Source organism: Hemiscyllium ocellatum, chromosome 8 (assembly GCF_020745735.1).
Source record: "Hemiscyllium ocellatum isolate sHemOce1 chromosome 8, sHemOce1.pat.X.cur, whole genome shotgun sequence".
Classification (NCBI taxonomy): Eukaryota; Metazoa; Chordata; class Chondrichthyes; order Orectolobiformes; family Hemiscylliidae; genus Hemiscyllium; species Hemiscyllium ocellatum.
The window spans coordinates 90,696,935-90,712,067 of record NC_083408.1 but is presented as its reverse complement, the minus strand read 5'-3'; the positions used below and the strand labels follow the sequence as shown (position 1 = coordinate 90,712,067).

At 39.7% G+C, this 15,133-nt stretch overlaps 1 protein-coding gene across 3 annotated transcripts in view; it reads left to right on the top strand.

The window, feature by feature from the left end:
• Positions 1-15,133, top strand: part of lgmn (legumain) — a 48,012-nt gene that overhangs the window by 14,879 nt on the left and 18,000 nt on the right. For all 3 annotated transcript variants that reach the window (XM_060828547.1, XM_060828549.1, XM_060828550.1), the window contains exons 2-7: positions 3,819-3,984; positions 5,541-5,638; positions 5,725-5,806; positions 7,619-7,704; positions 10,816-10,891; positions 13,261-13,323. In XM_060828547.1, the coding sequence (XP_060684530.1) occupies positions 3,838-3,984; positions 5,541-5,638; positions 5,725-5,806; positions 7,619-7,704; positions 10,816-10,891; positions 13,261-13,323 (552 nt within the window). In that variant the 5' untranslated portion in view covers positions 3,819-3,837. The remainder of the gene's footprint in view (positions 1-3,818; positions 3,985-5,540; positions 5,639-5,724; positions 5,807-7,618; positions 7,705-10,815; positions 10,892-13,260; positions 13,324-15,133) is intronic.

Below are 15,133 nucleotides of genomic sequence, written 5' to 3'. Positions count from 1 at the left end.
TCTGTCGGCGATGGTCTTCCTGGCGATCATGGAGGCGGTTGTCTGGGCGGCGATCACGGAGACTGCATGGTCGGTGGGGGTGGAAGTGACGTCATGGTTCGCTGTGGTGGTTGCTGCCGTAGGCGCTGCAGCGGCCGTGTGGTTAATGGCACCCAAGTGATTTTGGAGGCCGATGGAAGATTCTGGAACAGTTGAGGAACCCAGAGTGTGGGAGTAAGTACATGAAAGGTTTTGGTACTTACTGTCTTTAATTTCCGATATGGCTAGGAAGAACTATTTGTTTAGTGTATGATTCTTCGAATGAAGAACAGTAGAAGTTCTTTGCAAGTCTGTGAGAGTGTTGTCCTGAGCTGGAGTAGGGCTAATTGCAGGGAATGTAGGTAGCGACGCATGGCTGCAAGAGTGGAGCGGAGGATCTGAAGGGAGGACTGTTGCTAGAGGTTTCAGGTTTGTTGTAAGTACTGGTTGTCCTGGCTGGGTCCAAATTTTGTTGGTCTAAACGTAGTCCGGAGTCCGTGCGGGGTCAGTCCGTTCTGTAGGCAGATGCTGAGGAAGGAGATTGTGGCTGTGGTAGCGAGTCTGTTTGAGAACATGGCTGAAGAGCTTCTGGGCAGAGGAGATGACTTGGGGTGTGCAGTGAGAGAAGGACTCATTGAAATCCTTGTAGAGGGAGGAAAAGAGCTTCTTCAAGGAAGGCATTGTTACAAGAGGATTCGCAGTAGGTTAAAATCTTCCAGGAGAAAGTGAGGACTGCAGATGTTGGAGATCAGAGCTGAAAATGTGTTGTTGGAAAAGCGCAGCAGGTCTGGCAGCATCCAAGGAGCAGGAGAATCGACGTTTTGGGCATGAGCTCTTCTTCAGGAATGAGGAAAGTGGGAAGAAAGCAGAGTTAATGTTTTGAGTCAGGTGACTCCTCATCAGAATTGGTAATATTTTTTCAAATTCTTCTCAACATCAATGGATAAAGCCCCAACCTGTCCAACTTTCCCAATAAGATAATCTCTTCATTCCAGGAATCTGTCATGTGAATCTTCCCTGGACTGCCTCCACTGCTCTAATAGCAACCAAAACTTTATACAGTGCTTCAAATGTGATCTCATTTGCCTTATAAGATTACACATTTTACATTTCGTTCCCTTTTAAAATAAATGATAGCATTCCATTTTCCTTCCTAATCATTAGCTGTACTTTCATACTATTTTGCTGTACATCATATACCAGGACACTCCGATCCCTCTGTACTGCAGAGTTTCAATTTCCCCTCACTCACTCTGACCTCTTCCCTCACTGAAGCATACAGCACCGTTTGTTCTCTGAGGTCTAACCCTAACAATGTCAGCAAATCTATTCGAAAGGAGATGCTTCCCTGGTGATTCAGCAAGCATGAGGCATGTGCAGTTCTTGGCTTTTGAAGAGACACTTTTTGGTCTTGCCCAATATTTCCTTTTTTTTTGCTAATTGTGCTGTGCATGCAAACAGTGGGGCATGGAGAAAATTTTCAAGTGGGTTAGCTAACGCTGAATTCTGCCAAATACTGTATATTTCTGGTATCTCACATGGAAGTGACAGCACTTCTAATGACTAAGAGTCTACACCAGTGAAGTATTGCTTCAACTGTGTTTCTCTAAAATTGTGATATATTATGTGTTTCTAGCATGAGTGTATTCACTGGTGTCAATTGAGACACAGTTGCTAAGTCTCTAAACCCAAAGATCGTGGATTCAAGGTCCATGCTAGACTGAGCTGACTAATGTAAACCACTACTCTGTTGGCTGTAGAGTGCTTTGGGACATCTTGAGGTTGTGAAAGGTGCTGCATAAATGGACATTTTCCTTTTTTTTGTTGTTGTTCCAGATGTCCAGTGGCTACTTTTGTAATGGTCGCTTCATACACAGTGAAATTTTCTACAACTTATTTACCTGCAAATGATTCAAAATAACAGCAAAGCATGAGAAAGAATAGAACTGTATTAAATTTCATTATGAAATAGTGTAGTTTCCATTTTTTTTATCAAGTATGTTACTGTGATATTAATAGACATTTTCAAAGTCTGCTGTTAATGAAATGCGTTTAGCTTTGATAGTGTTGAGGTAGCACATGACAAACAGGTACACATTCTTATTTTTGCAGTAGCACTTGTCTTAAACCACCAGTGAACTGTGGAATTTACTGTGAATTATGTAAACTAGGCCATAACCAAAACAATCTGAAATTATTCTTCAAGTTTCTCCCAAAAGATGACTATTTCCTTCTACACGCTGTGTACAGTATCCAGTCAAAGTAGATTGAAAGATGGAGAATGTACTCTTTTATCTCCTCATTATGTAAGTGTCGCAACAGTAAATCTCCTGTTTTTGTTGTTTTGCATTGCATTAGAAACCACATTGTCTTGAGTAAAAGACCACCTCATGTCAAGGTCGGCCCCCTACTTTTGGCCAAGAAGTGTGAAATTTTCCATCTATCTCATGTAAAAGTTGACCCCATTTCAGCTTTGCCCATGTTTCACAGCACAGTAAAAATCTTACTCCTACCTTCGTGTAGGATTCGATTGGATGTGCAGCTGTTGACAGTTTCTCACGGCTACAATGATCAGTGACACTATATGAGATACGTCTGATACGTTTTATTTCTGATTTTTAAAAAAAGGTTTAGTTTGAAAAATTAAAACAACAGTAGATGAGAGAAAATGGAGGGAAATGGAAACATTTGGCGTGAAAGTTTAAGACTCATCTGGTCAGAGCCAGGTGACAAGCTCCCTGTGTGTACAACACTTCATTTAGAGATCAATTGGGCTTCTGCTAATGATGCAATATTTTGGATTATTGCATGAATTTCAGACCCTCAAAAGCAGTATCCATGTCATAGTTAACCACAAATTTTAACCTTAAAAAATTGTCTAAATAATTCTAACTTTACGGAAGTATATATGGTAGGTTAATTAAAAAAAGAAGTAAGTTGTGCCTTGGAATTTACACTATTGCGCTGCTTGAAGGTAGATCTGTTTTGACAAAGTACTAACTAAAGTCTTGAGCTGTTTGCATTCAGTCATTTTTATGATCCGAGCCTAAGCTCGGCCTATCAGTTGAAAGTTCACCTCTGATGCTGTCAATGTTTTTCAACTGTTACAAAAATCTTTGGGGTGTGCAGATTTTGAACATAACACTGCTGTAATAGATTCATTCTTATGATAAATTGGCTGTAAAATGACCTCAAGCCATGTGATGCTGTTCCCACACATTGTTAATGTGCCATGTTTTACAAGATAGCAGCTGGGGAAAATCCATGCAGGAAGTAGTGTGATATTATAACAGTAAAAATATTGAGTTTATATTAAATGACTTCACATTTCAAAAATTCACCTTGCGTTTTCAAACCATGTAACTTTCCAGTTTGTGAGGTTTGATGTAGTGACTTGTATCAAACCATATCTGATTTTCGGAGGTGGGGAATTTATTGACATTTTACTGTTTCACTTCAAGTAAAAAATGAGGTCTGCAGATGCTGGAGATCACAGCTGAAAATGTGTTGCTGGTCAAAGCACAGCAGGCCAGGCAGCATCTCAGGAATAGGGAATTCGATGTTTCGAGCATAAGCCCTTCAGTTTTCTGTGATGAGGACAAAGCGAAACTACTTACTTTGCACTTTTCACAAAGGAAAGCTCAGCAAAATGTTTTGCAAAGTTTATTTGTGTTTGAACAATCTTGTTTGTACGCTGATTTATCCCTAAAGTACAGAAGTAAGACTTCCTTTTTGTAGGTGTTTATGATGCATTCATGTTTTGATTCAAATTAAGTAATACCTTTTCTTTAATTCACCAGTTAATTGACTCACTGCAGAATGCACTACTTGGCATTTGGAGTTTTGGTGCTAAACAGTCTCCTGCTTAATGTTGTCACTACTCCTTTGGAAGAACTGGAAAATGGAGGCAACCACTGGGTAGTACTTGTTGCAGGATCTAATGGCTGGTACAACTATAGGCATCAGGTACTATGCTGAATAGAATAGTTTATGTGCATGTATGTAGGACTCCACTAGGAATTAGTAGTTCATGATTTTGCACTGCCTTAAATTTTATCAATTTTCTTTCTCTTCGCTGTAATATTTTATGATGTTGAAGTTTTTTAAATAACTATGCCGAAGCATTTTTAAGCAAGGTTGCATTATTTATAACAGCAAATTCATTTTGCCTTGCCTCCTTAGCAACTGGGGACTAAATGACAACAGCCCATATTCCTTTTATGTAGTACCTTTTAATCTAACGTAATTGTTAACGTCATTGTGAGCTAATCAAACACAGGATGTTGCAGTGAATGAGTTTGGGGCAATTATTTTAGATAATTGGTTTTTTGTTGCTGTTTTTGACCATCGTGACATCCAAGTACCTGAATGTTCTTTATTGTGCTTGAAAAGTTTCTAGTGTTAATGTCCTATCAGCTCCAGAGATATATAAAATAATCTCTGAATAGGCACATTAGAAAATACATATAACAAGTCTTTTGAGGTGAATTTCCTCTAGCTATAGTCTATTGAAATTTAAATGAAATCTTAAAGTCCCATTGTTCCTGATAATCACACCTTTTACAATTTGATTGGAGGAGCTCTGTCTCAAAGATTCTGTCACTTTTCTGTGTATGGGGGGAGGTGGGATGATTTTCATCCGACTGGTTGCCCCCCAATTGAATTCTCCATATGGTTTTTCCTTGCTGATTTGCCCGTATGTATTTTAAACGCTGCCACCTGCATTACATTTTTAGTGTGGAACGCCAAATAATTTCAGTGCCATTTTAAAAAATGTTTTTTTGCTCTAGTTGATAGTGACAGTGTTCTGTTAATTGTCCTAGAATGTGAACAATCCTAGAAAGGTGAGAACCCTACTCTAAGTTAAATGCAGAGTTTTCTTTTGAGGGGAGGTCATGTTGGAGTGTGAATGGAATCTGCTGTACAGTTTTGTAGCACTGTAATACATGGCCAGGTATAGTTTCACTTGTGGAGTGCCAGATTATTACTGACTAACTCTCATGAATATAGGGACTCTCTGATTCAAATATACAATGTGGAAGCAGGATATTTGGCCCATGTCCACACCAACCCTCTGAACAGCATCCCACCCAGACCCAGTACTCCTACCCTATCTCTGTAACTCTGCATATTCCATGGCTAATCTATCTAGCTGGCATGTCCCTGGATACTATGGGCAATTTAGCATGGCCAGTCCACCTAACATGCACTTCTTTAGACTGTGGGACGAAACTGGAGCACCCGGAGGAAACCCACACAGACACTGGGAGAATGTCCACACAGGCAGTTCCCCTGAGGGTGGAATCAAATTTGGTCCCTGCTGCAGTGTGGCACAGTGCTAACCCATGAGCTGCTGTGCCACCTATACCAATAAGGTACATTTTGTTTACTTTTTTTAAGTATTTGCAAAAAAGAATTTTGAGTTTTCGGAATGACTTAATACCGCAAGTATTTTATATTCAAGGCACTTTAACCAGGGTAAATTTACATTTTGGTCTAATTAAGTTTTGCTCTGATAATAGGCTGACATATGCCATGCCTACCAGATTGTACACCAGCATGGGATACCTGATGAGCGGATTATTGTCATGATGTATGATGACTTGGCCCTGAATGAAGAGTAAGTACATTTTATGAAAACTGTTGTAAGAAGCTTTATGTAAATGCACAGGAACTGAATAGGTTGTGTTGTTTATCTTGTTTCAGGAATCCTACGCAAGGTATCATCATTAATCATCCCAAAGGAAAAGATGTGTACAAAGGAGTAGTCAAGGATTACGTGGCAGAGGTAACCCTTCAATCATAGAGTCCGTGCAGTGTGAAGCTGTATGCTAGATATTTAAGTAAAATGCATCGGGACAGGCCATTTTCAAAAACAAAGTGAGTAATTAAAGAACCCTTACAGTTGTTATTGCTCAGTCAGAGCTTGTGGCCCCAGACTGTTGGTTTGCAATCTTATTGAATGTTGTGACCCCACATTCTGGGCAGTCTTGCTCTATTAATGGTGGTGTTTTAAACTTTTAAACACACATCGTGCATGATCCCGTGTGATGAGAAAAGCCAGAATAAAAGTCACCTTGGTCCTACCAGACCATAGGGCTGTTCTCTCATTAGACAAGAGAGAGAACTGGTGGTGGTTTAACCCAAGGGTCACCACACTTCAGGCGAAGGGAAGAGGTTGAGAGGGAGAATCTTCATTATAACCTCAGCTTGTGCTGCAACTGAACCCACACCGTTGGCATCCCTCTGGCAACTGGGCTAAACGACCCTCCATCAAGCCATATATCAGCTGTTATATTTAAGGGATATCGTAATTGCCCTATCTTCTGAATCGTCAGTGCAGTTATTTGTGAATATACATAAATAATTGATTTGAAATATTATTTCACTATTTCCTAACATGGCCCTCGATCTTTGCCAGTGCTGAGTTGAACATGTTGGAATTCAGTAAACATTCTATCACATGAAAGACATGATCCTCCTTGCTTTGGAAGACCTGGTGCAGTACATCACTAATGTTCTGTCTCAACAGCTACCCTGAATCTCCTTTTTGTTTTGGACAGCATAAAATATTTGTGATTATTTCACATACCATTCGGCCTTTTTCTTTTGGTTTTCTATCTTGTTTCATTGGCGGCACTTACGCCTTGTTGAGTTAAAACATTGTGGATTAAAGCCCCATGCCAAAGTCAAGCACATTCATCTCCGTTAATACCTCCGTGCAAAATTGAAAGAGTGCTACACTATTGAGAGTGCCATTTTTCAGCTAAGGTGTCAAAACAAAGTGACCTTTACCCCCATGGGTACATGTGGAAAAAGTATCTGAGCCAAAGGGTCTCCATCGACCAACATCTCTGGCCTTTTACTTTATTATTCCTTGTGGAGATTTCCTTTGGCAACTTTGATTCCTAAATTCAAATTCAGATCCCCAAGTAAGATCTAATTGTATAAGTGTGGCTACTAGTGCAGTTCAGACCCTGGGAATTCTGCAATGAGTAACTTACTTTGCAACTTTCCAAATTTTGTCCACTATCAACAAGGCACAAGTTCAGAGTGTGATGGAACACTGCCACTGGCCTGGGTGAGTTAGCACTAACTTGAGAAGCTCAACAGCATCCTGGACAAAACAACCTGCTTGATTGGCAGCCATCCACTGCCTTGGAAATTCACTGCTTTAATCATTAGCCCACTGTGCACAATATACAAGATGTGCTGTCGCAGTTTGTTAAAACTGTTTTGTGAGCACTTTCTAAAACCCACGATTTCTACCACTGAGAAGGACAAGTACAACAACTTAAGGGAACATCACTTACTTCACACACCCTTTCTAGGATTCCTTGAATGTCCTAGAACTAACTCCCTGGCAGCACTGAGTGTAGCTACACCAGATGCACTACAATGGATCCCATGCTCACCATGCTGATGTTGCTCATCCCCAAAGAAAACAATAATAGCACTCCATCAAAAGTACGGGTGTGACTGAGCTGTGTCTAGGTCATGCAGAGGTTTTTTAAAGGTGGAATATGAATATAAGTTCTGTTGTTACTTACACCTCATTTCATTCATGCTGCTATCTTCTGTATCTATTTCTGGTATGTAGAATGTGACCCCAGAAATCTTTTTGGCTGTTCTAAGAGGCGATGAAGATGCTGTAAAGGGGAAAGGTTCTGGCAAAGTTTTAAAAAGGTAAAATGACAGTTCTTCAATTGGTTTATTGTTTTGGATTTTTTTTTGTGTAATTTGATAATGCTACTAGGCTGAAGTAACCAATGAAAATACATACTTCCAACAGAGGTCTTTTATCAATTTAAAACTAAACATGAGTGATTTTCTGTAATTGTATGTAACTGTGGAACATATAGAGAGAGGTTAGGAAGCATTTCTACACAGAAAGGATCTTCGATGTTTGGAACTGTCTTCCACAAGTGGGTGGGAGGTTGGGTCAGTTGTTAATTTTAAGTAGAAATTTTTTGTTAAGCAAAGGTATTAGGGGATGTGGGCCAAAGGCAGATGTATGGACTTAGGCAACAGATAAGCCATGATTTCATTGAATGGTGGAACAGGCTCAAAGGGTTGTATCGCCTACTCCTGTTCCTTTGTTAATGTATATTTCAGAATGTTTAACTTCTGTTTTCATCTAACCTGCATTGTGATGTGAAGCATTCTCTTTCTGGATGTCACTCACAGCAAGACCTGTATTTGTAACTGAATGTTAATTTAAGATTTGTAAATGAGCTTCTGCAAACTTCTGATGCATTTAAATGGTATATCTACTTTTAATGTTAAAATGGCAGCTACAGGGATTTTGTATGTGTCCTTTGTTATTCATTTACTGGATGAGGATATTGCTGGCTAGGAGAGCATTTATTGCTTGTCCCAGAGGGCTGTGAGGAGTCAACCACATTGCTGTGGGTCTGGAGTCACATGTAAGTGGAGGTAAAGATGGCAGTTTCCTTCCCTAAAGGATGTTAGTGAACCAGGTTGATTTTTTTTCCAAAAATTGCCAGAGGATTCGTGGTCATCATTTGATTCTTAATTCCAGATTTTTATTGAATTCACGTTCTGCCATGGTATAATTTGAACCCGGGTCACCAGAACATTATCTGGGTCTCTGGAGGGATTGTCTAGTGATAAAGCTACTAGGCCATCGCCTTCCCTATTTGTGATAACAAATGTACCAGAAATCATGCTCAGCTGTTTAAAAATACATCCATTTTAATAGCCACAGTGAAGGTGAAATTCTAATGTTAACTGGAGACAGTGCTGGCTAATTGTGAATAAATTGCTTATGTATGTCTTGTCTGTTTTCTGTCATCAATGAAATTAGTGAAAGGAAGAATGAGGTAATTGGTGGCCAATTTATTGCTGTTGTGCCCATCTTGCACACCAATACCTCATTTATTTCTTTATATACACACCAATATATTTTAGGATTTGAAAGAAGAATAAATTGTTGTATAATGTTCTGTACTTTAAACAATGTAATTGATATGTTAAAAAAGAAAAGCAATTTAATAGATGACAGTGAGACAGTATGCTGAATTCCCCTGAGTTTAAGAATGCAGGAAATAGGAACAGGATTAGGCTGTTTGGCCTCTCGACTCCGCTCTGCCATTCAGTAGGATCATGACTGATCTGATATTCCTCTGACCATCTCCCTGCCCTTTCCCTGTAAGCCCTGATTCCCTTACTGATGGAAAATCTATCTCTGCCTTAAATATAAACGATGATTCTACCCCCACAGGTCTCTTTGACAAGGAGTGCCAGTGAAGAAATTCCTTCTCATCGAAGTCTTAAATTGGCCCTTTATTCAGAGACAATACCTGCTGGTCCTAGAATCTTCCCATGAGGGGAAATATCCTCTTTGTATTTACCCTGTCAAGCCCATTTAGAACCTTATGCTTAATGAGATCAACTCTCATTCTTCTAAATTTCAATGAATAGAGTCCCAACCTGTTTAGTCTTTGCTCATAACAAAGTCGCTCTCTATCAGGTATCATCCTAGTGAACCTTTGCTGAGCTACCTCGAAGGAACTGATTCTTTTTCTAAATGGACCAAAACTGCTCCCAGCACTCCTAGACGTGGTTTCACCAGTACCTTGTACAGTTGCAGTGAGATTTCTCTACTGTTTTACCTCATCCCCCTTGAAATCAGGGCCAACATTCCATTAGCATTCCCGATTACCTGCTGCAGCTGTGTGCTAGCTTTGTGTTTCTTGCATAAGCATCTCCAAGTTCCTTTTTGTTGGGTTTTCTGTAGTTTTTCTCCGGTTAAACAATACTCTGTTCTTTTGTTCTTCTAAATTGAATAACTTCATGTTTTCTACATGGTACTCCCTTTGCGAACCTCTTGCCCATTCGCTTCTGCCCATATCAGAATCTTTCTATAAACTGTTTGTATCCTCGCAACTTGCCTTGTTACCAACTTTTGTGTTGTCAGTAAATGTGGCTACAATACATTTGCTTCCCACTTCTGTGTCATTTATATAGATTGCCAGGACCACAAATGTTGACACTGATCCCTGTGGAACCCTGCTGGTTACAGGTTGCCAATCTGAAAAAAGAACTCGTTATCCCCACTTGTCCATGAGCCAATTCACCGCCCGTGACAAAATGCTACACCATGGGCTCTTGTCTTATAACTTCACATTTTGTGAGGTATCTTGTTGAATGCCTTCTGGGAATCCAAATGCAACACCTCTGCTAGTCCCCCTATATTCACTCTGATTGATACTTCCTCTCAAAATTCTCATAAATTAGTCAGCCATGATTTCCCCTTCGTGAAGCCATGCTAATTCTCCTTGATTAGATTGGAATTACCCAAATGTGGTGCTTTTGCTTACTTCAATAATTGATTCCAACGTTTTTCCAATAGTAGAATTTTTGGCTTGTGTTTTCCTTTTCTTCATTTTCCAAACCCTATACCATACTGTATTTGTACAGAAATTTATGCTATTGACTATTTATTTATTCCTGCTAAATGTCAGATTTGTAGGTTTCTTGTTCTGGAAGCAATTTATTTGACACCATGTAAATTATTCAGTTTGCTGAATTTGTAAGTTATTTGAATGTTATTTTACACATATGATGCAATTGTTTTTTCCAAAACATCTACTTCCAGATATTAGGTCTTTATTTTTTAAATTTCTACAAATTGCAAAACTTGCTGAGCAGATGATGAAATCATTTTCCATTTTAAGTGTTATCTTGTTCCTTAGCTTTGAATCACTTATAACTGTGTACGTAGTTCCACTCTATCTGATAGATGACTTGAATTTTTTTTTTAACTTTTGCCAGTGGCCCCAAGGATCATGTCTTTGTTTATTTTGCTGATCATGGAGCTGATGGGATATTGGCATTTCCTAATAGTGATGTGAGTAACTTCTTTGATAAGCACTTGCAATCAAGTAGTTGGACAGATGTCTGTTGTTAGAGGCTTCTTATGCCATCTTCAGTATCTAAGCTTCTACAGTTGTTGAATTGCAAGAATTTATTTCACATTTGAATAGAATAAGTGGTTCATAGTTTTGATCTAAAAGATCAGTATGGCCTATGTATCTCTCTCTGCCAGGAACACAATGCTGTTAATAGTAGGTTGTACAGGGAGCATTAGAGGTAACCATTGCTGCTGCTTAGGTTATTCTCAAGCTTGTATCTGTGTGAATTCACTCTGCCTTTCTCCTTACTTGTGTGAACAAAGCAAGTTAACCATCTGTGTTAAATGTCCGTATTTGACATAAAGTAATTGCTTTCACACAATCTCATGCCTTTTTTTGCAGAAGTTAACCTGTTAGTTCAATATTCCACCTTTACAACCTTTTACATTTTATAGTTTGTTGGTAGCTTTTATTTTAAATGATAATATCATTAAAAGACAGCACTTGATGCTCTGAAATCCTCCTTGATATTAATGAATGAAAGAAGTTGGCTGCAATTGTTCAGAAGGGTGATAACTCATCATCCATTGAGTCATGCTGTCATAATGATGAAGCAGAGCAGTAGCAGAGAATGAAAGAAAACTAAGCAAATGTGCCATTTGATCCCATACCATGTGAGACATCCTTCCCCATGTGTACTAAGATTTACTGTTAACAATTAACCTATTGAGATACAGGATGGCCCATAACAGAAACTCCTATCAATGAATAGACCATTCTTGAATTTGGAGACAGCTACCATCAACTACTATAAGTTGCAAAAATCATCCACTTGTGACATAATGGAGATCTGTTGACTTCCATAGTACTAGTCAGCTCTGCAAATAATTGTCTTTATTTTCTGGGACATATTTGTCTCAGAAGACCATAAGGTATAGGAACAGAATTAGGTCATTTTGGCCCATCAATCTGCTCCACCAATGGCTGAACTGTTTCTCAATCCCATTTTCCTGCCTTCTCCCTGTAACCCTTGGTCCCCACAAATTTCACCACCCTCTGGCTGCAGATGTTCCTTCCCTAAAGTGTAATCCCATCATTCTGAGGCTGTACGCTCCGGTCCTAGTCTCTCCTACAAGTGGAAACATCTTCTCCTTGTCTGCTCTTTTCAGGCCTCTCAGTATTCTGTAAGTTTCAGTGAGATCCTGCTATTCTTCTAAACTCCATTGAACACAGACCCAGAGCACACAGCGGCTCCTCATACGATAAGCTCTTCGTCCCCAGGATTGTTCTTGTAAACCTTTTCTGAACTTGAGGCCAGCACATCGTTCCTTAGATATGGGCCCCAAAACTACTCTCAGGATACCAAATACAGTATGATTAGAGCCTTATACACCTTCAGTACTACAATGTCACTCTTGTATTCTAGCTCTCTTGAAACTAATACGAACATTGTAGTTGCCTTTCTAACTGCCAAGTGAACCTGCATGTTAACTTTAAGAGAATCTTGAACCAGGAATCCTCAGTCCCTTTGTGCTTCTGTTTTCTGAAACCATTTGCCATTTAGAAAATAGTGTATGCCTCTATTCTTCCTACCAAGGAACATAACCTCTCATTTTCCTACTTTGTATTCTGTCTGTCACTTCTTTGCTCAGACTCCTAGCTTGTCCAAATCCCTCTGCAGCCTCCCTGTATCCTTAACACTATCTGTCTCTCAACCTATCTTGGTGTCATCTGCAAATTTAGCAACAATGCCCTCTGTTCCTTAATCCAAATCATTATTATAGAATGTGAATAGTTGCAGTCCCAATGCTGACCCCTGAGGAACTTCACTAGTCACTATCTGCTATCAGTAAATGCAAATAGATCACATCCACTGGTTCTCCTTTGTCTAACTTGCTTGTTACCTCCTCAAGGAAAAAGTGAGGTCTGCAGATGCTGGAGATCAGAGCTGAAAATGTGTTGCTGGTTAAAGCGCAGCAGGTCAGGCAGCATCCAAGGAACAGGAAATTCGATGTTTCAGGCATAAGCCCTTCATCAGGAACACATTTTCAGCTGTTACCTCCTCAAAGAATTTAATGGTTATCTTATAATTCCCTCGAGCCGTTTCTATATACTATTTGGATCACATTTTCCTTTTGACGTGGAACAATTTTTTAAAAAGCCCTTAATGATTCTCTGTGAATTGAAACTGATTTGCTAGTTTACTTAATTGCCTCACCAACATGGTGAAAGATGAAGCTGGCTGTGTTAGGTTATCTAATCCTTAAAATGTTTTTTCTACCTTCAAAGTAAGTGATCACATGCTGTAATATAAATCTGAAAAGTTCATGTTTTAACTGTTTTTGAATTTTTGTTTTCTTTTTAGCTTCAAGTTGATGATCTGCAAAGGACCATTAGATACATGCACAAACATGAGAAATATGCTAAGGTATTGTAGAACTTTTCAGCGATAACAGTGTATGAAAAAAGGGGCTGGTTAGTGGGATCCAATAGAATTCAGGTTAGAAGTCTGTTTTACCAAGATTTAAGAGGAACTGTGGGTGTCACTGTAAGGTGAACTTGATACCTTGCCCAGAATGTGCCTGTTAAACCAAGACTAAACTCTGTGTGTGTGTGTGTGTGTGTGTGTGTGTGTGTGTGTATTGTGTGGGGGTGGAGCAGAGAATTTATACCAGCCTATCTTTTTAAGGAAAATATTCAGAACTTAGTTGTAGCCAATTAAAATCACCAAGACTTGCATGTGATGTTTATACTTAAAGAGATGTAGAATAAAGTAAATGTGTTTGTGAGATTAGCATCTGTTTTATTTTAGCGAATTTTGAGAAGTTTTGTAGCTCAGGTTGAAGTTTTGGATGTAAGTTTGCTCGCTGAGCTGGAAGGTTCATTTCCAGACGTTTCATTACCCTACTAGGCAACATCTTCAGTGGGCCTCAGGTGAAGCAATGCTGAAAATTCCTGCTTTCTACTTATATGTTTGTTTGGGTTTCTTTGGGTTGGTGATGTCATTTCCTGTGGTGAAGTCACTTCCTGTTCCTTTTCTCAGGGGGTAGTAGATGGGGTCTAGAGTTCTGGTTGGAATGCCATGCTTCTAGGAATTCTCATGCGTGTTTTTGTTTGGCTTGTCCTAGGATGGATGTGTTGTCCCAGTCAAAGTGATGTCCTATCTTATCTGTATGGAAGGATACTAGTGATAGAGGGTCATGTCTTTTTGTGACTAGTTGGTGTTCATGTATCCTGGTGGCTAGTTTTCTGTCTGTTTGTCCATTTTGTAAATGACATTAGTCTTGCTCGTTGGGTCTTCCAATTTCATTAGCTGCTGTTTTAGTGTGTTGGCGGCTTTGTGGGCTACCATGATGACAAGGAGTCTGAATGGTCTGGCAGTCATTTCCGAGATGTCTTTGATGTAGGGGAGAGTGGTTAGGGTTTCTGGATGTGTTTTGTCTGCTTGTTTGGGTTTGTTGCTGAGAAATCGGCAGACCGTGTTCATTGGGTATCCATTCATTTTGAATACACAGTATAGGTGATTTTCCTCTGCTCTGCGCAGTTCCTCTGTGCTGCAGTGTGTGTTGGCTCTTTGAAATAATGTTCTGATGCTAATCCAGAGATGTCCTGGGTACTCAGGTTCAAATCCTGCTATTGGCAGATGGTGACATTTGAATTCAGTAAACATCTGGAACTAAGAGTTTCATGAAACAATTGTCAAGAAAAGCCCAACTGATTCACTGGTGTCCTTTAGGGAAGAAAACTGCCAGCCTTACCTGGTCTGGCCTACATGTGATTCCAAATCTGCAGCTGTGTTGACTCTTAACTGCCCTCTGGGCAATAACTACTGGCCTTGCCAGTGACACCCACATCCTATGAATGAATTAAAAAAAAGTGCCTTCTTTTTCTTGACTAGCGCTTCAATTTCTCTAGTCATCCAGAATTCCCTTGTCCTTCGCACGAGCAAGCACATAGACCCTGGATTCTCATTATCTCATCTTTTGAAGGCTTCTCACTTTCTAGCTGTCCTTCTTACATGCAAATATCCAATCCCTCAATAAACTTTTGAAACTTCTTATATAATACTGTCACAATTGACCTCCTCCTCCCCCCCCCCCCCCCCCCACCCCCCACCCCAGTTTAGAACTTTTAAATCAGGTCTATCCTTTTCTATAATTATTTTGAAACTGGCCCAAAAGTGCTCCACCACTGACTGCTTTGTCACTTGCCCTGCCTTATTTCCCAAGTTTTGCTCC